At 44.5% G+C, this 26065-nt stretch overlaps 2 protein-coding genes across 5 annotated transcripts; both read right to left on the bottom strand.

Annotated features, from left to right (window-relative positions):
• Window positions 1–281: 281 nt before the first annotated feature.
• mmp28 (matrix metallopeptidase 28) lies at window positions 282–18873 on the bottom strand. 2 transcript variants are annotated; one of them, XM_030380263.1, is made up of 8 exons: window positions 18446–18873; window positions 17627–17703; window positions 14734–14936; window positions 7632–7853; window positions 6812–7057; window positions 2929–3078; window positions 2507–2674; window positions 282–1831 (listed from the first exon to the last, which is right to left on the bottom strand). In XM_030380263.1, exons 1-8 carry the CDS (start codon window positions 18590–18592, stop codon window positions 1437–1439), a joined length of 1608 nt encoding a protein of 535 aa, XP_030236123.1. In that variant the 5' UTR covers window positions 18593–18873; the 3' UTR covers window positions 282–1436. The 2 variants fall into 2 exon arrangements, with proteins under 2 accessions (XP_030236123.1, XP_030236124.1); XM_030380264.1 differs by lacking the exon at window positions 18446–18873 and having other exon boundaries at window positions 14734–15001; window positions 17627–17705.
• An 80-nt stretch (window positions 18874–18953) lies between these two features.
• On the bottom strand, window positions 18954–25825 carry taf15 (TAF15 RNA polymerase II, TATA box binding protein (TBP)-associated factor). Of its 3 annotated transcripts, none has more exons than XM_030380266.1 (16): window positions 25663–25825; window positions 24891–24924; window positions 24735–24768; window positions 24561–24639; window positions 24096–24183; window positions 23775–23872; window positions 23357–23555; window positions 22064–22098; window positions 21457–21492; window positions 21223–21347; window positions 20957–21086; window positions 20743–20871; window positions 20569–20638; window positions 20353–20438; window positions 20081–20216; window positions 18954–19460 (listed from the first exon to the last, which is right to left on the bottom strand). In XM_030380266.1, exons 1-16 carry the CDS (start codon window positions 25670–25672, stop codon window positions 19421–19423), a joined length of 1329 nt encoding a protein of 442 aa, XP_030236126.1. In that variant the 5' UTR covers window positions 25673–25825; the 3' UTR covers window positions 18954–19420. The 3 variants fall into 3 exon arrangements, with proteins under 3 accessions (XP_030236126.1, XP_030236128.1, XP_030236127.1); XM_030380268.1 differs by having other exon boundaries at window positions 20752–20871; XM_030380267.1 differs by having other exon boundaries at window positions 23775–23866.
• Between the last annotated feature and the right edge of the window lie 240 nt (window positions 25826–26065).

Genomic DNA, 26065 nt, shown 5'->3' with positions numbered 1-26065 from the left:
CAATCGATATATTGAACCTACCCCCCCAGGTTCAATATATCGATGGGGTATATCGATTTCTTTTTTCATATCGATAGATTATTTGTTTTCTCCAATTGATATATTGAACCTACCCCCCCAGGTTCAATATATCGATGGGCTTTATCGATTCATTTATTAATATTAATATTAATTAATATTAATATTTTGAACTATTAATTGCATCCTGTTTCACTTTATTGCGAGATATCAGCAAAGTAGCAGCCAACCATTGGCAAGTAGCCTCCTACAGCAATCAGAACAAGAAAATGTATTTTTTTATTGATATGTGGTGATTTCTTTCCTGAAGCAATTCCATGTTAGTCTATGCCACTAGTCTAAGGGGGTATAATTTATAAATGGTCCATAAAACATAGCAGCCGATTTAAGTGCTGTTCTCGCACAGATGTCGATGGCAACAACTAAAGTCGTTGTCACTGTCCTCAACATACTACACCCGTAATGTAGTGAAATTGTGTTGACAAATACGATTGCGGGGTAAGTCAAAACCAAATATCTGGAGAATATCAAACCTGCTGCTAACTTTTACCCGCTACAAAACAAGATAAATTCTAGCAACATTACAGGGAGTCGGTTGGTACAAACAGACCAACATTTCAAACTGGAATAATCCAAAATGCCACATTGGATACATTTGTAGTATTACAGTCCTTCACAACATATTGCACTTACAGTGGCCCTACGGTGAGTGGATCTTCACTGTTGTTTGGCCAGCATACCACACACATAATATAAGTCCTCTAAACCCAATCCACTCAAAGTTGTTTATGTACAATGGCTCCTTCTATTTACATGTACGCACAGCCCGAATTATCCTATTTTATTTTAAGTTAATAATTACTGAAACGTCTAAATAAATCGGCAATACATGATTTTACCATGTGGGGGCAGCAATGTTTAAGAAAGCTCATAATATATTTTGCATTGAAGAGAAAACTAAAGTGCAGCCATAATTGGCAACATTTATGTACAATATAACCAAAAATATTTCTGAGCATACAATATGTAATCTTTCCATAATGTCTACTATCTTGATCACATGGTCCCATTAGCGTTTTAAAAGACGGTACAGGTCTGGGTGATCAAACCACTCTCACTGTCGCTCTCAAAAACATCTGTTACCAATATTTTTTCGATTTTGGGAAGTAATGGTGCCAAATTATATTCGTAACGGATGTTTTAGTGAAGCCATGAGAATACAGTGACGATGGCTTAATCACCCATACCAGTCCGTAAGTATGGTGCATATAAGTGTATTTTTCTGCAGACTGCAAACCTAAATCACAAAGCAGTATAAATAAAGTATGATTAGTTGATGCTTCAGTTACAGAAAGCCAGCAAACAAAACAGGTCCCCCTCTACTCTAAAAACCCTTACTCCACCACTTCATCCTCCATTCAGACGATCTCGTTGCTCAGCGACGTGCTCCGGCAGCCCGTCCAGCCCAGGTCCCTGGCCCAGTGGCCCTGCCGGGTGACCCGCACCTTCACGGGGTCGAACCTCCAGAAGCGCTGCTCTCTGAACAGGTACACCCGGCCGTCAGGGCGCGCCACCGCCCCGTTGGAGCCCTGCGGCAGGCCGCTCCAGTCGCTCAGCTTGCGGGGGTAGTAGGGCTCCGAGCGCAGCGTGTGCAGGTTCAGCACAGAGTAGCGGGAGCCCTTGAAGAGGACCATGTGACCGAGCGGGGCATAGTAGAAGGCGCAGTCCGGGTGGCGGGGCAGCCCCAGCTCGCTGTTCTGCCTGGGGAAGCCCGGGTCCAGCGAGCTGCCTGTGTAGCGCCACATCCTCTTGCCTGCATGCCGCCGGCGACAGGAGGAGAGGGTTAGAGGTCAACTAGGGTCACGGTTCAGGGTACAGCAGCATCTAGCGCCACACAGGTTACTGAGATGGTGTCATGTTGGATCATAGTAGCAACGTTTTGTAGTGAAGTGCTGTGTGTGTAGTCTGGTCCGCAGATAGACCCTTCTCTACCTTTGAGGCTCTTGCATAGGGCTTTTGATTGCAGGGGTCCATGACCATATTTTAACATTATCTACTATTACAATTAGTTATATGGGGTATCGTGAAAAATGTATGAAACATTGTCCAAAGTGAAATCAAAATTAGTCTGAAACAAAGCCAACCTTCTGTAGACTACTTGAATCTCTTTAGCTCTTCATGGCTTGTGATAACGAGCTAAAACAGACCAAATGCAAAAAAAAAACACTATATGTGAAATATATATATGGAGTAGAACTAACACCTGGATACTGGCATGTCCTTGTCACTGTGTTAACAGATACAAATGATTCAGTGTGGCAGAGTGAGAGGTGAGTCAAGAGGCAAGGAACAAGACAAGCAAAGAAAAGCAAAACAAATCCCTTGTCCTTTACAGATATGTGCAGCCAGGCGTGAGGCGCATGTGAACAGGTTGCAGAGAGGAACTCTCTGCAACAAGTGCAACTATATGAAAACACCAAACATGTACCTTTGAAGAAATACCACTTGGAGTCCAGGGGGGAGAAGGCGGCGGCCTCCACGGCCAGAGGGAGGTGGCCCCAGCGCTGCCGCAGGGGGAAGGGCCCGCTCACGTTGCCGTCGCTAGGGATGGTCCAGTAGACGCTGCCCCGGAACACCACCACTGTCTGGTTCTGGTCTGGACGGGCCCAGGGAGACACGACGGTGCCAGGTTCATTTACTGTATTTACCGTCAAAGCTATAAGCTTGTCATTAGACATTTCCTAAGGTGTGCCCTAGAATGACAATTTCAGGGTAATTAAGAGGATCTATTGAGAATGTAGTTACGTTATTGTGCAGATCATCAGTACATTCGAGTGCGGTTTAAGTTTTGCCCCAAAGAATGAGGCTGAATTGTCATATCATTTGATTATTAAACCTTTGTAATTGTACCCATTGTGATGGCATCGAAGACCCCCTGGCAGTAGAGGGGCTGGGATGTGTCTGGATTCCCATGATGCACTTCGGCCATCTCCCACTCTTGCAGACCCCAGCCGACTCCCTGGACAGGTAGACTTACGGGAAGACCCCCTAATGGCTTCCCTGAAGACACGGTAAAACAACACAACAATTAGATATGTCTTTAGACACACTGAGCATCCTGGTATGATGAGCATTGGCCAGGGGACGGATCCAAGGAGCAGTCACTCATTTAGTTTATTCCTTTATTCTAAGTCATTTAATGACACTTTTACCCAAAGATACCGAGAGTGAGTTTTGGGGTCATAAGGGCACAGCTAGCGGTGAGGTTTGCTTGCTGTGGCCATTGGGGATTGAACTTGAGTTAGGAGTTCAACACCGTACCTCCTACTTTATCCTGGAAGCAGGCTTCTGTCTCTCAGTATGTACACTGCTGTTTGATTCTCAGGGGGTTTTAAACAGAGCCTCTCATACAGCCCTTTGGTTAATAAAGGATACAGACAAAACAGGGACAAAGCTATTACAGCATTGACTGAGTGGAATAGCCCCATCTAATCCTCTGTAAAGAGTTCATGGGAACAAACTCTCCATCCCAGACAGAAGATAGAAACACAGACAGGCACGCTGACCAAAACAGAAGTTGCCTGATAGTAACAATTAAGTGTTTACATCCAAAGGAAAAATAATCATTATGCTTCACATATATAAGCTTGTATGAAGCTCTGTCCAGATTCACACCATTCTTGCATTACAGTAGCACCTAAACTCAAGGAACGATGAATATACAACACATCAGTATGGTCTGCATAGTGACTGGTAATCATGGTAACAGCTACATAAGGCAAACAATGACGCACACCAATTTCTTCTTGAGGAGCTGAACAAATATTTGTCCAAGGGGTTGATCAAATCAGAGTGGGCATGTGGATAGATGCCGGAGGAGGAAGTTTGCCTTCATGGGCTTGAACATGTAAGAAGACTTCTTCATTCAGTGTGTGTTAAATTTATATGTATGGCAGACCTAAGCAAACGTTTGTCCATTGAAACACAACAGAGCCAGCCTCTTGACTGCCTTGTCCACAACCACCTTCCTGTTCATAAGAGACTGACGAGATGTAAATATGATGTCATCCACGAATCAAAATACGATATTTTCCATAATAAGCCAAACATGATGTTTATAGTGTGGTCATAAACGCTTCGTCTGCGAATTGAGAAACATGCTCTCATAGACGGGAGGTTTAGGGTTCATGCCGTATCTGTGGCGCTTATCAGCGGCGGCCTATCACTGATCTCCCAGACGTCCTTGGATTGAAGGGTCTTGGGGAAATTGACATCCAAGGAAGACCTCATTACCTCAGGTAGCCGAAACATCCTATGGCCTGCTTTCCTCAGTTGGCAGCTATCAGCCGTCTGGTTCTCTGGGGCTATCTAGACCGGGCGAACATCTGCCTCTCATCATCTCAATGTCGGCATGAGGGAGGGTTCCACACCCACGCAGACACACATACACACACATGCAATCATACACAGACGGCTAAACGCTGATATGGTATAAGCAGCTGTAACGTTTTGCTGTAGGCACTTGGGTGGCGGCTGGGGTACATGCCTTCTCTGGTATAGCGGGGCATTTTGAGTGGGAACAGCTGAAGTCTTCAGGCATTACAATTACTAGATTAAAATCTGCTTGACAAAAGAAAATTCCAGAGGCCACAGATTTGATCATAGTCTGCAGAATTACTGCCCAGTCGTTTCCAAATTAAGATTCCAGGTGAGCATTCCTTGATTTGGTCAATGCACCAAGTGAAACCTACTTGTAGGTACTTGATTTGAAGTATTATCTTTATGAATACAATTAAAAAGTAGGATTTCCCTTCAGCCCAAAGCATATAATCCAGTGTAAAGATAGTCCACAGACTCAATCTTGAAGGACAAACACTGAATATATGTATTTTCCCTTAGTAGGAAGGTATCAATGGTTGGTTTTCTTATAATGTTCAATCAAGACTACATTGCAACACTGAGGAAACACACTAACCATTAACTAAAGGCTTTTTTATTCCATTTTTATAAAAACAAAGGTTAACAAATCATTTATTTCGAATGGGTTGAGAGTATTTCAGAAAACCTTCGAAACCTTCTGTTTGCTGCAGCACCTGTGGCCTCTTGCTGTCCATCCCGACCACACGCCTGCATGTGTCCTTTAACACAATCTCACCACCGACCATATCAATTCGAGCTCAACAGCATGCGCACGTTGAAAGGGTTGGCAGAAGAAGAACATCTTTCATTTTTCCTCTAAACACTTCCACGCCCGCGCAACCCGTCATAGCCCCGAAAAGGTTGCGGTCCCTCACAGATATCGAACAGGAATGTGGGTGTCTGAACATGGCCTTAAGAGGAACTCAGAGGGGAATCATCAAGGTGTACGGGGGACCGGCGGAACGCCGTGTGGACATTCCATCATAAATACCTGAGCTTAAGACCAGAGGTTCACGTTTTCACCAGCTCACTTGGGAGTCTTTTGAATTCACAAAAGATAAATGGTTATTGTAAGATAAAGTGTGTCAAGGATTTTCTTTCTTTGTGGCAACTCTGGTAGAACATGACCAGTGAGAGACTTGTCTACAACAGCACGTGTGGAAACCTGTCTTTGACATACCGGGAGGGTCTACATGCTCATCAGTAAATATATATACAGCTCCATTCGTCATCCATAAAGAGGAGTACATAAGCACCCCCCCCCCCACACACACACACACACACACACACGCACACTTCCCCCCACAGCTCAACCCCTCGTCCATCGCCACCAGGCTAACGAGGCTCCTGCTACAGCACTGTGTCTCTAGCTTCTCTGCTTGTGTGTGCAATATGTCATGTTATTGAATATTTGTTTTTTTTGTGTGTGTGTTGTGTTTCTGCAAATGACTTCAATAGGTTTAGCCATCCTCTCATATAGTGAAATAGGCCAGCTCCATGCATATGAGGGTCTTTGTCCTTATCAGACCGTGATCAACCAGACCCTCCAGGAAAACAGAACAGTTTGTCGGCATCAAATGTATAAGTTCATCCAAAACATAATCACAGTCTCCGCGAATGTAAAAAAGGCTGGATTTAATAGCAGTGTGTTCTCTTTCTGCTTGTTCCAACTGTGAGGCTGCAGCTGTAGGCCTTCAGGCTTCTCTCCCTGCTCTTAACAACCCACTGCCATGACTCCCAGTTTACTGGGTGGCACAGCAGGAATTCAAAAATTCCTCTTATAATTTCCCGCGCCTTGCCAGAAAATAAAACAAAACATCCAGTCTAATACTTCTCTGAATGATGCCCTTTTGTGCTGGGATACATTTGTATACAAGTCGTTTTTTGAGGTATTGAGGAGTTATTGTATAGTGTAGTATTGTTTGGATGTTAGCACCTTTTACCTGGACCGAAACTCAAGCATACCCTCTATAACCTCTCTAACCACAGGACCGACACCGAGGAATTTAACACCCAAACAACATCAGGTGTTTCCTTAAGAACCGTGGCAGGCTTCTGTCCACAAGCAAAAGTGGTCCAGATTCATTCTCGATGACCTAATACAAGCTATGTTTTATGTCTATAACCTTCGGAAACCAGTGACAAAATATTTACATTCCATCAAAACCCCTTTGGCTGGGCAATTCAGTAAAGTAAATACATGATTACATTTTTTTTCTGATATTCCGAACATTTAATCTCTGTTTCTTGTTTTATTATCTTGGCACCGTGTTCTGATGATTAAGTATTAATCACTTAAATGATTAATCAGAACGTTTATCGTACTTATAATTAATAGCTTTACTTTTCTAGCTACCCAGCACTCTCCCCTCACCGTAGAGCTGCTGAACAGCGGTGATGTCATCCCAGCTGAGTACCAGGTTCCGCCCCAGCTTCCTGTAGTAGGGTGACATGAGGGCATGACGGACAGGTGAGTGCTCCAATCCCAGGGTGTGTCCTATCTCGTGGGCGGTCACCATGAACAGGTTGTGTCCCTTGTGTCCGTTCAGCGTCCACCTCTCGGACATGTCGAAGTGGGCTTCACCGCGCTGAGGGAGGAAGGCATGTGCCAGGGTCCCGCCTACAGGAAAGACAGCCAATCACAGGTCACCTGATCTGCTACTCACACGGAATTAACGTGGCAATTGTTTAATAATAATAACACCCATACATACTGATATTTCGGTTGACCCCAAAGCCCTGAGAACGCATTCAAGACTGTGAAGGGGAATTTGCAATCAAATCTGAATCCATATATCCTTGTTATCTTTGTTGTTTACGGGGAATGGGTTAACCCAGCGATTGTTAGTGCTGTGTACTTGGTTCTATGTACATCCTTACTGTACCGACAGCAATATATTTTTTCACTTTCTTTTGACAAATGTACGTTTTGGATAAAAGTGTCTCCTAAATGTAAATGTCAAAGTAAATCCGAACATCAGCTTGAACGCCATTTGAAAGGTCACCGAAGGTTGTAGTAGCAAAAAAAACAAAGCATCTGCTTTTCACGCTCAGAATTGCCCATTTGAATCAGTAACACCAATGAACTGCTTGGCTTGTGGCTTGACTTTTACCCCCACGCTGAACCTCAGAACTGCAGGGGGGGGGGGTGGCTTCGGCCCTTGGGAACAAGTGTGACAGTGCGGGCCCCCCACCTGGGCCGTCGAAGGCATTGCTGGCCCCATCGTTGTGGTCTCCCTTGTAAAAGGCCAGGCGGATGTCTGCAGGCCCCCCGGGGACCTCCCGGAACACAAGGCCCGAAACGTTGCTCCACAGCTGGAAGGCGGCGCGCACGGCCAGCCTCACGGGGCCCGGGGACAGGTGGCGGGGCCAGTTGACCATCTGATAGGTCAGGTGGCGCTTGTACCACTTGTCTCCTGGAGCAGGGAGGGGGGGGGGGGGGAGAGAGAGAGAGAGAGATTTAGTTTATCTTCATTTATTTAAGTCAGACAAGGACTCCTTACAATGGATTATTATGTTGTTATCGTTTTGAAGAAATCATATTTAGAATATCTTATATCTTCTCATGGTAGGGAAGGAAATGTTAATGGTCTTTTTGGTCAATTTGACCAAAGTGCGTACAGAACACATTTATCCTCCAGGTGTACTCTAAAGAGCACACATATTTGGACACTGTATGGAACGCAACGTTCCAAAACCTCCAAGAGCCCCCGGGTTCAGGTCGCTCATGAGCTTATCCTGAAAAGATCCTCCACGTCCATTTAGACGGTCGTCTCTAGAGTCTAGACAGATGCAATGTAGATGATGTGATGTTGTTTGAACTGTCTTTTCCTTGCCATCAACAGATTGGGGGCATTACGCAACAGAATAGCTACGTGCCTAATATGTACCTGTGCCAGTATTATACTGTATAAGGGGGCCAACATGGGAAGTGCCGGCTTCAAATGAACCGGCCTGTCCCAAGCGAGATGTTCAAAGGAAAGGATTCAACCTGGGTTAGCTTACAGTGAGGGTAAACTGACAAGCACTTTAAGTGCACGCTTCGGTCAACAGTTTACACAAACACTCACTTTTAATAACATGGGCTCGCAAAACATCAAAACTCAACACATTTGTGCGGAGATTAATAAATAGGGGGGATGGCGATCTGTAAACGAGCAGACCCCTAATCTCCTTGTGGTGTATACAGAGCACTGACACACCTCCTAGCCCTCTTGAAGACCGTAAGAACTCAGGCCATCGACTGCACACTTTGAATCAACAATCAACGCTTGCGCAAGCTGCATGGAGCGTATAACAACAACAATAACATCATCGACATGTATACAGACAGAGGGGGAAGGGGGGGAGGGAGTCATCGGGGGGTTCTGCTCTGCTGCACGGCAACGACTGCAGGGAGGGGTGCAGCTGGATGCCGTCTGGGTAGCACCGGTGGTCCGTAAAGGGCATAACCAGAGGTGTTCTCTCTCTCTCTCCCACTCCCTCTCCCTCTCCCTCTCTCTCTCTCTCTCTCCCTCTCCCTCTCTCTCTCTCTCTCTGTCTCTCTCTCTCTCTCTCTCTCTCTCTCTCTCTCTCGTCAATGGGGCAGAGAGAGACAGAGAGAGCAAGAGTGAAGACTTGCACTGGTGAAAGTGTTAATGAGGTGAGAAGTTTAGTTTATGTTGGTTTTTACACAAGAGAGGCAAGGGGAGTGAGGCAGATGGCGAGAGAGAGAGAGAGAGAGAGAGAGAGAGAGAGAGAGAGAGAGAGAGAGAGAGAGAGAGAGAGAGAGAGAGAGAGAGAGAGAGAGAGAGAGCGGCAAAAGGGAAATAAATAGAGAGAGTAACACACGTACACAAGCACAAAGAGTAAAGCAAGCATTATACTCTGTAGGGCAGAAAGGCGCCATATGTTTGGCTGGTTATAACCCCCTTGAGACCCGGAGCAGATTGCTGGGGAGACTTGGGGGCTCTGGGTTTGGCTATGATAGCCTATCAGTATGTATGTGTGTGTTCTCCACACACATAAACAGTCCAACAGCAGACAAATGCCGACCCCATCGTCAGACACCATACATTATTAACCGTCCATAGTTCAGCATGGCTTGTCAGACAAGAGGTGCTGGCAAGAAGCCAGAGAAATATGTTAGATATGAGGAATGACTCGTCTTTAACACCTTATATAGAGAGTACCATAAGAGTCCTACAGCAAGGTCAAATATTTGACCACAACGGTAATGAGACGGTGAAGCACCGTGGTCTAATGGAGCTGTTAAACAAAACCTTTCCTGGTATGCTGGAGGTATGCTGCCGTTGGTTTTTGACCCCTCGTCCCACAAGACGAGCCTCAGCTCAGGGTTAAGCCTCCGTCCCCGCCCCGCCTGCAGGTAGAGCTTCTGGAGCTCCTCTTCCTCTGTCTCCCTGCCCAGACCTCCACACAGTGAGGGCTCCCACAGGACACCAGCCAGGAAGTGAGATAGAGAAGACATTCCTGAACTTCCCTTATGGAAGCAATTAGCAGTGTGCCCTCCGCGACAGCCCCCCCAGTTGGTCGGGGAGCACTATCATGAGCACATTAGGAAGCGATCAAGACCATGTGATAGCCAGAGTTACTGTCCGTAAGTGTTTGTTTGTGTGTGTGGGTGTAGACTATATTATCGTCTGGGTTATTGTTTGTGTGTGTGTGTGTGTGTGTGTGTGTGTGTGTGTGTGTGTGTGTGTGTGTGTGTGTGTGTGTGTGTGTGTGTGTGTGTGTGTGTGTGTGTGTGTGTGTGTGTGTGTGTGTGTGTGTGTGACAAAGGCGGCAAAATTTGAAGGTGCAGAGATGAATTAAGCGATGGTTTAAGTGACAGGAAGAAAGCAGCCTGTTTGCCAGTAACATAGCCTGTGTTTGTGTGCGTGTGTGTGTGTGTGTGTGTGTGCGTGCGTGCGTTGGTGCCTGCGTGCAAGCGTGCAGTAAAAGAAAACATATGCAAAGAAATGAGTAAAATAGAAAGTGCAATGTATTTAAGATCAGATCAACAGTCTCTCTGGTATCAACGTCGGGACTCCAACCCGACCTAAAGGAACTTGGTACTTTCTCTGGGACTCCCACCCGTACTCTATTCTAGGACTCTAACCCAGATTCTAGGACTCTAACCCAGACACACGTCAGGACTCTAACCACGAACCAAAGGCCTTATACTGGGACTCCAACCCAGACAGACGTCGGGACTCTTACCCAGACAGAACTCAGGTCTTTCTCTGGGACTCCAACCCGAACTAAAGGAACTTGGTCCTTTCTCTGGGACTCCAACCCAGATTCTAGGACTCTAACCCAGACAGAACTTGGGTCTCAAACCCTTATCCTTTCTCTCTGGTATCAGATCATGTATCTTTCTGATAAAAATAGAAAATAAAGGGAAAGTTAAAAAGGCATTTTAGTAATAAAATAGAAAATAAAGGCAAAGTAAAAAATAAATAAAAAAAAAGATTTTTAGAAATTGCAATGTATTTAAGATTTAGCAGAAAGCTAAAGCAAACATAAAAGTCTTCAATCTTGTTTTAAAGGTGCTCAGAGTTTGGGCAAGTCATAAATCCTCAGGGAGTTTATTCCAGCTATTTGTTGCATAGTAACTAAATCCTGCTTTCCCATGTTTCGTGTTTACTCTGGGGATAATTAACAGATTGGTCTCAGAAGATCTTAGTGTTCTAGAAGACTTATGTAGTGGAAGCATATCAGTTAAATATTTTGGGCCTAAACCATGTAGGGATTTATAGGTTAGTTAGCAACATGATTTTAAAATCAATTATCTGACCTACAGGAAACCAATGTAACGATTTAAGAATTGGTTTATTATGTTGACATTTTTTGGTCTTTGTTAGAACTCTAGCAGCAGCATTCTGAACAAGCTGAAGCTTCCTTAGAGTTTGTTTTGGGAGACCTGTAAGGAGACCATTGCAGTAATCAAGCTTACTAGTGATAAAGGCATGTACACGTTTTTTTAAGTCTTCGGTGGACATGAGCCCTCTAAGTCTTGCTACAATTTTAAGGTGATAATATGCAGATTTTGTAACTGATTTGATGTGACTGTCTCGCTGTAAATCAGAATCCATGTTTACAGCGAGTAAATCAGAGTAAATCATGCAAAACCGAATCCATGATAACCCCTAGATTTCTGGCTTTGATTGGATTTTCCGTTTTAGCACCAAATACAATTATCTCTGTTTTGTCCTCATTTAGTTGAAGGAAATTTCGGCACATCCAGTCTTTCACTTGCTCAATGCACTGGCACAGCAGATCTATTGGGCCGATAGTAATTTGGTGATAGCGATACATAGATTTGCGTGTCATCAGCATAGCTGGTCAATATTGTTATTCTGCATGATTTGCCCTAGTGGGAGCATGTAGATGTTGAATAAAGAGGATCCTAAGATCGAACATTGTGGGACTCCACATGTCATGTTGTTTGATTCTGATACAAAATTGCCAATGGAAACAAAGTAGTTCCTATTTTGTAGGTAGGACCTGAACCAATTTATGACTGTGCCTGAAAGCCCCACCCAGTTTTCTAACCTGTCCAAAAGTATTGTATTGTCTAGTGTCGAATGCAGCACTGAGGTCTAGTAGCATTAGTATTGAGGTTTTGCCAGGTCTGTGTTAAGACGGATGTCGTCTACAACTTTAATAAGGGTGGTCTCAGTGCTGTGCAGGGGTCGAAATCCTGATTGGAAGGTGTCATAGCAACCAGTTGAATCCAAGAAGTGATTAAGTTGCTGGAGGACAACTTTCTCAATGATTTTACTTATGAAGGGTAGATTTGATATTGGTCTGTAGTTGTTAATAATAGAGGTATCTAAAAGGTGTTTAATAACTGCAGTTTTCAAGGCTTTTGGGAAGTTGCCTGACGAGAGAGTTGTTAACTATCTGCAATATGCCTATTGCTAGGCAGTCAAAAACCTTCTTAACGAGGTTGGTAGGTAAAGTATCAAGGCAACAGGTGGATGGCTTTAGTTGTGTCACAGTTTCCACAAGAGTTTTAGAGTCTATAACATTAAAGCATACCATCCCCGCCATGTACTTTTGCCTGATCAGGGTGGTAATCCAACATTTTCAGAGATACACACACCATTTGGGTGGCTCCTGTGTATGAGAACAATATCCACAGTGTAACCCAAATTGACATCTTTCCCATAAAAACACTGACAGAAGGTCAGCTGGTTTGTTGACGTTCCCCATCTCTCTCGAATGGTTGAACGCCTGACACAGATCCAATACACACACGACTGTGAGAAAATACACACGCAACAGACCTATCGCACCGTGTACGCTTATCTCAGACAGCGGTGCTGGAATGTCAGCCTAGTAAATATGACTGGGAACCACCAGCAGACCCCCAACCCACACCACCTTCACCCATCCCTCCCAGGCAGAGCCCCCTGCACAGCCTGGCTTCTGCTGGCCCTCCCTTTTGGCTTTGCTTTTAGCCCTGTGGTTTTAAGGCTACCGGTATGTGGCCGGTCACACGTTGGTATCTGTATTCTCATTCACCTAAAGATGACATATGCCTCAAAACACACGCACACCGCATATACCTAAACACGTGAGATGGTCCTGTTTGGCCTGTTTGGAGGACAGCGTGTACGGTACACTGTGTATCCTGGACACCACTGCCACTTGAGGTATTTACAAATGCGATGCGTCTCATTCACAAACAGATCCCAACACTGTCAAACATGCAATTGAAAGAGGGAGGAGGGAGGGAGCTGGCAGGGCTCCGCTGTTTTGGATTTAAATATATTTTAACACCCACAGAAGCGGCCTCATAGCAACCAAATTACCTGCTTTAACTTTTGGACGACTGCCACTGCCTCACTCAATGGACAAAGACAAAAACACACACGCCTGCTGGAATCTGTAAACTGTGTTTATCAACTGACACATAAAACCCAATGTGGCTGAGGGTTTACTTCAAGATGCAATATCATCGGCCCCATGACATCCTGTTGTTATAATGCTACAGCTGTGTATCTGTGCGAGTCCCGTCTGGCCCTGACAAAACGAGAGGCTGAGCCGGCTGTCGACGCACCCAATAACAAACAGCTGTTCATGTCAATAAGACAGCCAGATAGTCACACGCCCGTCAGACCCGCCTGGGGTAGGGCATTTTAGCCTCAATCTGTTCCACATGTTAGCTTTTCAACCACCTGGCAAGCCCGGGCCTCAGACGCTCAAGGTAGGCAAGCTAGGCAGCGAGGCGCATGTTGACCCAGCTAGCCAACAGAACGCATCAGGTACTGACTTGAAGAGGCGTCGAACGTCACCTATTGTTGCATTCCAAGTCAGTAAGTTAGCCAATCATGTCAGTGACAGGCAGGAATGCAACGTTCTGACTGCTGCGACTCCAGGCAGAGGTAAGGTAAGGAGAAAGAGGGAGAGCTCTGAGGCTCTATGCGTTGAAAAAGCAGGGAAGGAATGAGGGAGACCGCAAGTTACGCAAACAAATTGAAGAAAGATGGTGTAACCCCAATATTGCAAGAAGGGTAACCGAAGACCTAGAAAGATGATACATTGCAATAAGTCCCCTTACTAACAATCCTTAAATACACTGCTATGCAACAGGACATCTTAATCATGTATGTCATTTCTGTATTATACTCTATTAGGGCATTCTTCTTATCATTCGCTAGGCTAAAACCTGGGACAAAGTCATGTCATAATAAAAAATACTAGTGATGAAACCACAGATATACTGGGATCATTCTTTAAGATGGTCACAAAGAGCAAGGGTCAGTGCAGTACACTCCAAGAGCTTTGGTTACACCCTTTGGAGCCAAGTGGGCCATCGCTGGGCTTTATGACAGAGGATCCACCCAGCCACCCCTTTGTAACACTAACCAAGGTAGACACGGACGACCACAACATACAGGTGCACGTCTGTATACACATGACTGACATACGCATGTCAATCGCATGTGTGTAAAACTCCCTCCGCTCATCAACGTACAGTATATAACATACACTTAAGTCGTTATCTGCGTATGCACAAACCCCAACGCTTGAACCATATTCTCTCTGACATCAGCAGGGCATGTCTTGGCTGGCCTCAGTTCCCTATCTAAAAAGTGGCCTTTTTCTCTCCATGCAAACACCACTAGCTTACAAACACGTGTCTGTGAAGTGATGGATTGGCACAGAGGCACACACACACACACAAACACACACACACACACAACTACACACACACACACACACACACACACACACACACACACACACACACACACACACACACACACACACACACACACACACACACACACACACAAAACAACTTACCTTGGGGCGAAGAGGAGCGCTTCTTTCGGAGCGCGAGTTGACTGGGGGGCGCCGACCGGCCCGTGAAGATGAGATTGATTCTCTGGGCCCAGAGGTCATGGGTGCCCTCGTCCGTCACCCCGCAGCGGGGCTCTGCCATGCGGGTGAGGGTGGCCCCATCCAGCTGGCCCGTCATCGGTAGGCGGGACAGCCACTGGAAATCCCTGCAGAGATGACCATTCTTTATTCAGATCCCCATTTGCTTCCACAGCTGTGGTCGCTATTCTTCCTGGGGTCCACATAAAATAAATAACATTACACAGACATATAAACATACATACAGTGAAAAAACCTATCTACATCACAAAAGTCAGAAACACTGTATATACAACACTTCAATACATTGTACAAACATCATTAACCTCCCAGTAAAAAGACCAAGTCCATGCAGGAGAAAAGTGAGTTTTAAAACTGATAACATGCAATACACGATCAATTTTCAAGTTTATAAGTTCAGCAAGCATTGAGGGTCAATTCTGTTGTGTGGATTCCCTCAACATGTGTTACAGTGATTTTGTTAATCTATATTTACCCTTGATGCTTTTTATGTTAATAAGTAAGGAATAAAGGAGTAAATGGCTGCTTTATTCAGTTTAGGGCTGTGGGAGGTCAAAACAACCTTTCCGGACCAGTCTAGTCATATGACTAGAGGTTTCCGATCCAACAACGGCATTTCGGGTACACTTGATGTTACTTTAGCCTCAACGGTCAACCATGACAGACTTTTGTGCATCTTCATGATATTAGTTAGACATTAAAAGAACATTGAAGAGCCAATCTTGCAGCTCTATTTTAAGCAAGTTTGAGTTTTTAATATGTTTTTTTGCAGTGTTGGACCACAAAACCATACAATAATCTAAGCAGGAGAGAACAAGAGCCTGAATCACCTGATTCCTCACTGAGGGTGTCACATAGTGAGAGCATAGCATTTGCCATAGCAATATTACAAGATCATACAGCAATAGAATCAATATGGTCAGACAATGAAAACTGATCATCTATTATAATGCCAAGTAATTTAATTTGTCTTACTTGCTCTATTGGGATACCACCCATTGATAGATTTAAAAAAAGAGTCTCTGCAAGCCTTCTCCTAGTACCAATAACCATGCACTTAGTTTTAGTGATGTTCAAAACTAATTTGTTGTCCCCAATCAGACAGTTTGTAATTCTTTGCATAATACCTCTGTCAGTTCATTGCATGTTGACGCAGCACAGAACATAGTTGGGTGATCAGCATACTTTACAACTTTTGTCTGTTCCAGAACATAGGGAAGGTCATTGGTAAAGGTCGAAAATAAAAGAGGACCCAGACAGCTTCCTTGAGGCACTCCACAGAGGACATCTTTGCTGACTGATAAGCTTCCATTGAAAAACACTCTTTGCTTCCTGCCAGACAGATAACTCTCCATCCAAGAGAGGGAAGTATCAGCGAAACCATAGCAATAGAGTTTATCAATTAGCAGTGCAGGATCAATAATGTCAAAAGCCGCACCAAAATCAAACAAAACAGTCCCCACAATTCGTTTGTTGTCCATTTCCTTCAATATGAACAATAGCAGCTATAGTTGAGTGACCAACTCGATATGGATGCTGGGATTTTGTCATAAATTCGTTATTGATAAAATAGTCTCGAATTTGATTAAAAACAATCTAATATCTTGCTCAGCACTGGTAGTAGACTGATGGGCCTACTATTAGCAGCAGAAAAGGTAGAATTTTTATTTTTTGGCAAGAGGATCACTTAAGCTTCTTTCCATAATGCAGAGCTTCGGATGCTTTGTCAATCGTGCAAAGCTGCAATACAAAGTTCTTAACCGAGGTAAACAACACAACAAGAATAAGTAATATTATTTGTTTAGAATCAGATACTTTTGAGAGGTAGATTTAAACCAAATATTATGCCACACTATTTTATGAGAAGAAAGCAGAACTAAAAGGGTATATTTTAAGATTGTGTTCTTATGTCAAATCAACTATGGAACGAGAATATTTAATCCTTTTAGGGGATAGTATTGTTACTTATGACTAGCAATGTGCTCTTAGGCACTATGCATATTTTGCGCATTTCCTACAGAATTGTTTTCAAGAGAAGAAATGAACTAATCTATCAGTGTGACATAATTCGACAGAGCAGGAAAAGCAATGCTAGATAAGAGGATTGTGAAAAACAAGCCACAATCGGTAGTTTACCAGCGATTAGAGCCCAACAACCCTGAAAGTAGAAGGAATCGAGCCTCAGACTGAGAAAGACCCAGGCCTCTGCAAAGACTGTCCCCTGTTCGTCTTAATGTCTGCTAACTTATTAAAACCCTTACAAAGTCTTAGAACGTGCAAAAAAATGCAGGATTTGCACAGGTGGATCCTTTAAAACCATTTGAATGCTGGTATAATTAGTCTGAGATAATGTGTTGGACAGAGGGCGAGGTTCACTGGGTTATTAGATGGTCCAGGCGAGGTTTTCCACCAGTGGGGTGAGGGTCTGTTTTACGACTTCATTACAAGGGCTCAGGGCTGTACTACACTTAACCAAAACACCACCCTGATGAATACATTGGAAACAAGTGCCAGTACTGTATATTTCCACCCTTCCTCAATTTGCAAAGACAAAGCCAAATAGCAAGACCAAATTCTAGTGCAATTTAGAAAGCCTAGTTTTCTGTTTTCTCTTTAACCAGAGCATAAACCATGATGGCTTTTATTGAGAGACTACTTACAGCCCTTCACTCCTGTGCTTTGTCGAGCCTAACCACTAACTATCGCATAAACCAGGGAACATGTGTTTAGGACTGGACACCAGGCTTGGGAAAGGGAGTAGCCTCTCTTCAATGTGCTGATTTCCTTTCAGACCCACCTGATGGCTGATTGTACTTCTGCAGTGTTGTGGATGTGGTTTTCCGGGTCTAGATAGCCATACTTTTCGAGAAACACCTGGAATTGACACATTTGTTGGAGAAGACATAGACCATTCTAACCAGCATACAAAAAGAATATGGTATATAACAAAAAGGGAGAATACATACAATTAATGTCATTTCTTCTTACCAGGTCTAAAAGTCCAAACATTACTGTGAATAATAACTGAGCTTTTAATTTATCTTAAACCAGTTGATGTCACAAGTACACCAGAGAAAAGCACATACTTGTGTTTGTGTAGTGATAAACTTAGACTATGAATTTCGACCTCAATATTCCCCTTAAGGATTCATTCAGGAAGACACATTGCTAGCACACCAAATAGGGTAAACACGTTTCCATCTATTCGTCTGTGACATTCAGCCAGTGACATGCGACCCGAATTAATCTAAAACAAGAGCTCCCTAGGGCTGTCGTTTCATTTGAGTTACAGCTTGTGAAATATTTTAAGTAAACATAAATGCCAGGAATACCTACGCTATCCAATCAAACGCAACAAGAATTATTTTTAAACGAGCATGGAATACTACACTTCTTACTACTCTTGCTCAGTGCAAGCAACGACAGGAAGACTTAAACCAAAAACGGATGCATTTTTATACAGAACTTTAAATTCAATATCAAAATCAATAAAGTAGGCTACACGATCTTTATAAATAAAATAACTTTACGTTGGACAGTCAATTTTTTATTTGAATAAGTGACCAGCAAGAACTAGATTTAATAGATTTCAAAACAGGTCGTTCAGGTAGCCTACCTCGGGGGCATTTCTCCCAGTTCGGGCAATGGACACAGGTGAACAAACCGCGGCCCTAACAGCGATGAGCGTCGTTAAGGTCCAGATCCATGATGATGCACCGGCTGCAAGTGACTTTTCACGCCGGTCCGGAGGCCGAAAATTCATTTTAGGGTTGAAAAAGTATCCTAACTCATTGCTCTCCGATCACATCATACATTTCCATCTAAGCTACAATACGATGGGAGGAACAAGTTCCACATAGTGATCCGCATTCTGGCAATAGGAGCATGCTCGATGTCACTGCGCTTGTTGCTTCGCCCACTTAATGAAGAGCGTGCCTGTAAAACTGCAAGACCAGAGGGGAGGGCTCGCAACGCCCCGCTTCACTAAATTACACTCGTTTGTAGCTCAAGGCAATGATAAAAGAGCATGCTATATTCCTGGTGCGCTTAAGATTCAAATAAAATCACCAACATCATTTCCTGTTTTAAAAGGTGTGGTATAATGGTAAAGAAAAACAAAGGATAAAAAGCACAAGTTTTTAATATTTTGGAAAAAGGTTTAACAGTTTATTTTGATCATACAAAACAAAACAATAAGTCTACCCCACAAAAAAAGCCTGGACCTAGAATTTAAGAAGAAAAAAAAAAAGATGTACAAATAAAATGAGGAAAAAAATAAAACATTTGACCCCAATACAGATGCGTCCATACAGCCCAAAAAGTCCCTTCACAGTCGCTGTACATCTTTCCATCACAAACAGAAAGCAACATGGGATGCATTGGCAAAGAAAAGGAAGGTATGCAAGTCAGTTTTCCAGCAGTTCTCCCACCCCCCCCCCCCCCCCCCCCCCCCCCCCCCGACCCCCCCCCCCCCCCATCCCATCCAATCCCTCTCAAAGCCGAATCCCTTCCTCCCCCCATAGCCCTCCCCCATACCACGCTCCCAACCACCACACACCCCTGGGCTGGAACCGGGTCGACTGCTGAACATTTAGTATGGCCGGTCTCTTCTGTCTTCTCTATGATCACCTCTGAGGAAGGGCAAAGGAGGCACATTAGACATCAATCAGTGCCAACGAGGACACGCCTCTGGAAAACACATCTCAAACAGCATGAACATGCAGGCTGCGGATTGAAGAATTGTCGTCAAAAGATTCCTGCAATTAAATCTTCCTTGAAATTTCAAATGAACAATAGGGATTCCAAATAGGGAAATCAATTAGGAACAGTTTGACCCACCCCCCTTCTGGATGTACCACTGACTGGTATAACCGCCATCTAACAAAGGACACCTGAAAGGCATTGTGCCCTAGAGTCTGCTCTGTATCCTTGACAATTTTCATGTCTGGAAAACCGGCAGCGACTTGCCATGAATCACTAATGACTCTGCCTGAGGCCTCAGTTTAAAAAGCAGGCTACGCCCTCTAGTGGTTAACTAGCAAAACAGTTTGGTTTAGGAGCTGCAATCTCAAACCTAAGCAAAGATTTCCAGAGGGATGTAAAACATTACATTATCCAGCCCTGGGTTACGCAATGTGTACACGGCGCCACACCGAATGTACACATCTTGCACGACTCAGGGATTAGATGCACGACTCGGGGATTAGAACATGCAAAACTAATCAAACATACAGTGAACCATCCAACTCACCGTCCTCCCATTTTGTAGCCGCCGCCGCCACCGCCGCCATAGCCCCCACGGTCACCGCGGTCTCCACCACGGAACCCACCGCGACCCCGGAATCCGCCGCCACGGTCACCGCCGTAGCCGCCACGCCCGCCACGCTCTGAGGGCAGACACCATCAAACGTTAACGAGGAGACCGACTTCAATCAAAAGGCAGGTGGTTCATGAAATATTAGAAGCCGGCAAAAATATGAATACCCGTACAGAAGATGGCAAGCATTGAAATTCAAACCGTACCTCCTCCTCCGAAGCTGTCCCCGGGTTTGGGCGTGCCACATTTGTTGCATTCAAATCGACGTGCAAAGTTCATGTTGCCGCAAGAGCTGAGAAGGAGAAGAAGCAGAGTCAAATCATCCATCCATTTTCAATAGTTTCTTCAAATAGCATACCTGCGAGAATATCCCTCTACAGGAGCCTCTCAAATCAACATGACACACACACCCCCCCACCGACCTATTTGGGCACGGCCAGTCTCCTCCCTTGACATCAAAGTTGGGTCCTCCACCGCCACGACCCCTGAACCCTGACGGGACAAACCATTCATCGGACGTGAGCCCAGCAGAATCATCAACACCCTAAAGTTTGAGGGAATACACTTGCTGGTCAAGCTATTCTCACAGGTCATACCTCCTCTACCTCCACTGCCGCCGCCGCCTCCTCCAGCCCCTCCGCCCCCTCGGGCACCTCCTCTCGCCGTGAACTCGGCCCTGCGGGTGGCGAACGACACCTTGATGGCCTTGCCGTTAAACTCCTTGCCTAGAGATGAGAAGGAGACACCGGTGTGAAGGGTGTAACGAGACGCTCCTGCGGGAGACATGCAGACGTGGATTTGGTTTCTTACCGTCAAACCATGCGATGGCGGCTTTGGCGGAGGGCGGGTCGTCAAAAGAGACGGTGGCCTCTCCCTTTAGCCTGCCGGTGGCTTTATCCGAGTACAGGTTAATCATCGGCTGGCCCGTCTTCTTGTTCAACTTTTGACACATACAAAAAATATTTTAATTTATTGAACAGTTTCCCCACATGGACAGAGTTCCCATTTGGTCCTTCGGCTGATAGGTCCGGCCTTTAGCTTGTTGTGAGCCATCTCCAGAGGCTCCCAAACCACACCTTAATGATGCCAATCTGCTTGAAGTAAGTGCCGACTTCATCAGGCGTGACCTCTTCTCCAAGTCCCTGGACAAAGATTGTGTTGTTGTCAGAGTTGTCTTCAGCCCCACCACTGCTGCCTCCACCTGTGGACAGAGGGACACATCAAGTATTAACACACGTTAGGCACAGAACAGCAAGTTCCACTACATTCAGCAGATCATCGAGATGTGACCCGCTACAGTCCAGACGTACCTCCAGGCTCATCCCTTTGGCCGTAGTCTCGGGAGCCTGTAAGATGGAAAGCATGGGTTGAGAAAAGCTTGCGAGCATGGGAACTTCCAACACCTTTAGTCCTAAACATTTCCACTTCACTGCTATCTAGGCGATGCTTTGCACTACTTTTAACAGATACGTCAGCAAGGTTTTAGTTTCCTGGGGTGTGTTTTGGGACAGTTGCACGTTACACCACCATCTTACAACATGGGCAGAATTGAGCCTTTTCTGGACAAACCAACCAAGAAGAGCAGTCTCCGGTTCTAAGAAGTTTTCCTTTGTCGCCTTAGGAACACCTTTTTCCTCTGCCAGTTAACATTCAACCTTGGTCTTCATGCATCAATACCATTAGTATAAAACTCAAGCACCATGTTCTTTTACCATATCTGAAGTGCAGTAAGGACATATCCCACTAAGATTAGGTGCGGCCCCCAGGATTTGGAAATGAAAAATGGTGGCATCACCATGCTTGTTTGTCGTTTTTCCTTTCCATTTCCTATGTTGCCCTGTTTTATGATTTCTTTCTCTCCTGCTAACCCACGTTCTTTCCTCCCCAACCGAGACAGTTCTGATGCTCATCACTTACCACCGAAATTTTTGTAGCCACCACGGTCACCACCTCTGCAGAGGAAAAATTGGAGATATGATGGCTTTTCCTTTGTCCCAAAGACTGAGAGCTCAAAGCTCCCCTACATCCCATCAGTATGCACTCCTGCCGCGCTGTGCGACTATGGTAGACATAGCTCACACGAGGGGAATGCGTTAGTCTTGGACATTAAGAGAGCAATGGAACGGCTGCTAAGCAGCTGCGATTTCACAATCTGGATGAGTTAAGACACTCGTCACATCTCGCTGGATAACCATTATGGTATATTTGTTTAGATTCAAGTGTATTTTGGGTGTTTCATGTCAGATTGGATACACTAGGCCGAGTTAACAGTGCAATTTAGCTTTGCCAACACTTACAGGTCAAATTGGCCTAAGTTTAATCTTCAATCAATCTTAACACCTGTAGTATAGAATGTAGATCCATGTAAAACAGAGCACACATGCTTACCAAGTAGAATATACAACACTTGAATGAAGCCTATTGAATGTGATACAGCTCGGGATGAGGATTTGGTCTAAGCACATGGCGTCCATCAAGTCTTCCATAGTTACCTTCCACGAGAGTTTGGCTGCTTGTTATAATTCTCAAGCCACCCGTCAAGACTGACTTGCCCTCAGTAAGTCAGACAGCTTGCAATTTAAAATACACGAAATACACTGTCCCGACCTCAAAACATATTCTAATCAATACTCACAAATAGAACGCCGGTTTCCTAGGCAAAAATTCACAGGATCAAAATTATTTCATCTTTTAGGTTTGCCATCTCGTTCCAGACCGAAATTATGACCCATACATCTTGCATCCACCAATTTATGGATGAGCCAAGAGCAGAATAAAAAAAAAAAATTGACCAGGGGCAGAAAAGACACCCAACAGAATTCCAGGAGTGCCACCTGGTGGAGTCATGTTGTACAGCAGCACCCGCCCCCACACACTGAAACGCACACACCATTCCCCTGAATGATGACTCCTACAAAAATCTGTGATTAACCCACCACTTCAGAGGAACGGGAAGGTCACATGCATATAAACTATAAAGTTTAACTTCAAATGTATACAACCTAAAGGCCGATGAAGATAAATAACACACGAAAATAAGAAAATATTGAGAAAAAAAACTATAAAATAAATAAAATAATACAGGTGATCTCACAATGGAAGACTGCCCGTGGGCCTATCTGCTCATGTAAAGGGTCCAGAGTGGGGTCTTGTGAACAAGCATGGTCTATGGAGGAATACCTTGCGGGGCAGTGGCGCGATGCAACTTACCCCATACCCGGAGGCCCTCCTCTTGACCCGCGATCGTAGCCACCGCCTCCTCCTCCGCCACGTTCATAGCCCCCACGGTCATATCCGCCACGCTCAAAGCCACCGCCGCCGCTCCCACGCCCCCGCCCTCTGTAGCCTTCTGAGCGGTCCGCACCCCCCTCGTCCCGTCCGAACCTCGTGGGCGCGCCTCCGCTTTCACCTGTTGATCAAAGGACTCAGGAGCTGACCAAAAACTGCTTGTTTGCAACTTAAAAAAAAAAAATGTACTTCCCTTTAGAACTAAAATTATAATTCACAAGTATAGATATAAACGTGTGTGTGTCTGTGTGTTCATAAATTGTATAGAATAAACGTGTAGGACAGCTTTCGAGCCAAGTGTGCTACTATGTGCATATGACTGAACTAGAAGTAGTCTCACCTTCAGTCCTTCTTCCATAGCCGCCACCTCCACCGTAAGCCGCTGGCGGCGGCGGCTGGCCGTAGGCACTTGAACCGTAGGACGACTTATCACTATACCTTGTGGGAAGGGGAAGGACCCAATCAATCACACATCATTGACAACACCTGAAGGTTTACAATCCTATAGTGGAGGTTTAATACCAGAGGATCCCCCTGCAAACCTTTTCGTTTGAACCTTGGTATCCCTTGGCTTGTACAATACGGAAACACAGAAGCCCCCTGGCTTTCAAAGGGTAAAGAACCAGTGGCATAGCTAAATAAATGTTAGAGGTGGGCATACCCTGTAGTTTCCTGGGCTGCCGGCGCTCCATAGCCTTCGTAGCTCGGTGGCTGACCGTAGGCTGCAGCGGTAGGCTGACCGTAAGCCTCTGCCAAAAAGTTAGATAACATGGTTTATGCCAACATACAAGGAAAAGTCTAATGTTTTAAGGTATTTCCAGTAAATAATGCTAACTTTTTAATAATCACTAAAGCATTGTGTCGAATACAAGAGCTAAAGGGATATAATCCTTTTGATTCAATTGTTTTATTCAAAATTGAATGCTTGAAAGGATGAGAAATATGTTATATTATTGGCTGAAAATCAAGCCAACCCATTGCCATAATTAGAAGTGACAGTGAAAATTGTTTTATTAATGAATTGTATTAATGTGCCATTTTTGGCACACGTTATACAATAGGTGAAACGTTAAAGGTCAAATTTAACTGCAGGGTAATTGCTTGTTCAATAGTTTGAAAAGCATACCTGGTGTTGTAGTTGGTTGCCCATAGCCAGGGTAAGTCGGTGCTGCATAGGTGCCACTGCCATTTCCCTGACCGTAACCCTGGGAAAATAAGGTGTATTAAGACAATATGAACATTAAAGTTATAACTACACAAACGAAACTATTGAAAATCCGTTAGTTGATAGTGTTTTTACCTGTCCACCTGGTTGACTGCCATACGACCCATAGCTATGGAAAGAAAGATTTAAAATGTTTACTGTGCGGGTAATTTGTAGTAATTCACTTATCAGACAAATGAGGTCATTCTTGGATCTATATATAAATATATATTGACGTGAAGTGTGCAATACCTCTGTGCAGCGCCATGCTGACCGTAGCCCGAATCTGAACAGAGAGAACGAGTCGAAGAGAGTTCAGGACAACATTTAGACAACAATTATAGTGCATACAGATAGTAAAAAAAAAAATAACGAAACCCGTGACTACTACGTAGTTAACCATCCGTTGAACACTGGTCTGCAAGAGTTGACCAGAGTATAGCTGCCCCCACGATGTAGCTAGCTACAACAAAAATGGCGGTGGGTTTTGTCTCGCCTTTGACTAATGTGCTCATGGGGACAGCGAAAATGTGTTGAATACACTGTAGATGAAGGACATACAAGCGTGGGTACTATGTTGGCTAACATTTTGACATGCAACATTTGATTTGGTTAACGGGTAAAACCGTGCGTTCACTGGCTGCAGGATTTGAATTCACCCTAAAAGGGAAACAATGGGCCTGTGAGCTACAGCGAGACGTTCACGTAGGATGACAAATTAAGAGCAGCGGGTTAGCCGCCTCGGTTTACCGAGCGTAAAGCATCGGTAATCAGGAAAATAAACGACAAATCGATTAAATCATACTACAATCAGTTGGACAATGCACATCCAAACCGGGCTAAATGGATAAAACGCAGTAGTTATTAGGTAACGGACGGTGAGTTCCGGTAAATAGACGGGTCCTTGGCCTTCTGGCTCAGCAGCTAATTTGGCTAAAAGCTTATTGCTATCAGCTAGCTGTTTGTTGGTAATGTATTCAATCTTTTAAACAAATGTTTGCAAACAAATAAACAAAAATATTACCAGAGGCCATTTTGGTTTCCGTTATATATTTTAAAATCCGATGAGTGGTTTCCCCTAGTTAGCTTTAGCTGATAAACCCGGGTAACGTAGCGACAGCAGCGCAAGGAGCACACTGCGGGACTTTCCTTCACAACTCCTCTCCTCCCTGTTACCTACTTTATGCAGCTGCAGCGCCATCTAGTGCATCGGGGTATAAACTAAATTTGCCTTGAAATAATAATAAACAAAAAGGTAATACGTTGTCAATATAACCTGACTATCTAGTTATGTCTGACCTTTTCAGAAATGATTTGCACTCATTCAGTGTAGGCTTATATGCCTTACACTTTTGTGCATGGTTCTAGACCCTATGGACAAAAAGGCTTTAGCAAAAGCATTCGAAAATAAAATCGATTACACTCTT

Source organism: Gadus morhua, chromosome 16 (assembly GCF_902167405.1).
Source record: "Gadus morhua chromosome 16, gadMor3.0, whole genome shotgun sequence".
NCBI classification, from domain to species: Eukaryota; Metazoa; Chordata; class Actinopteri; order Gadiformes; family Gadidae; genus Gadus; species Gadus morhua.
This window is presented reverse-complemented; position numbering and strand designations above follow the sequence as displayed.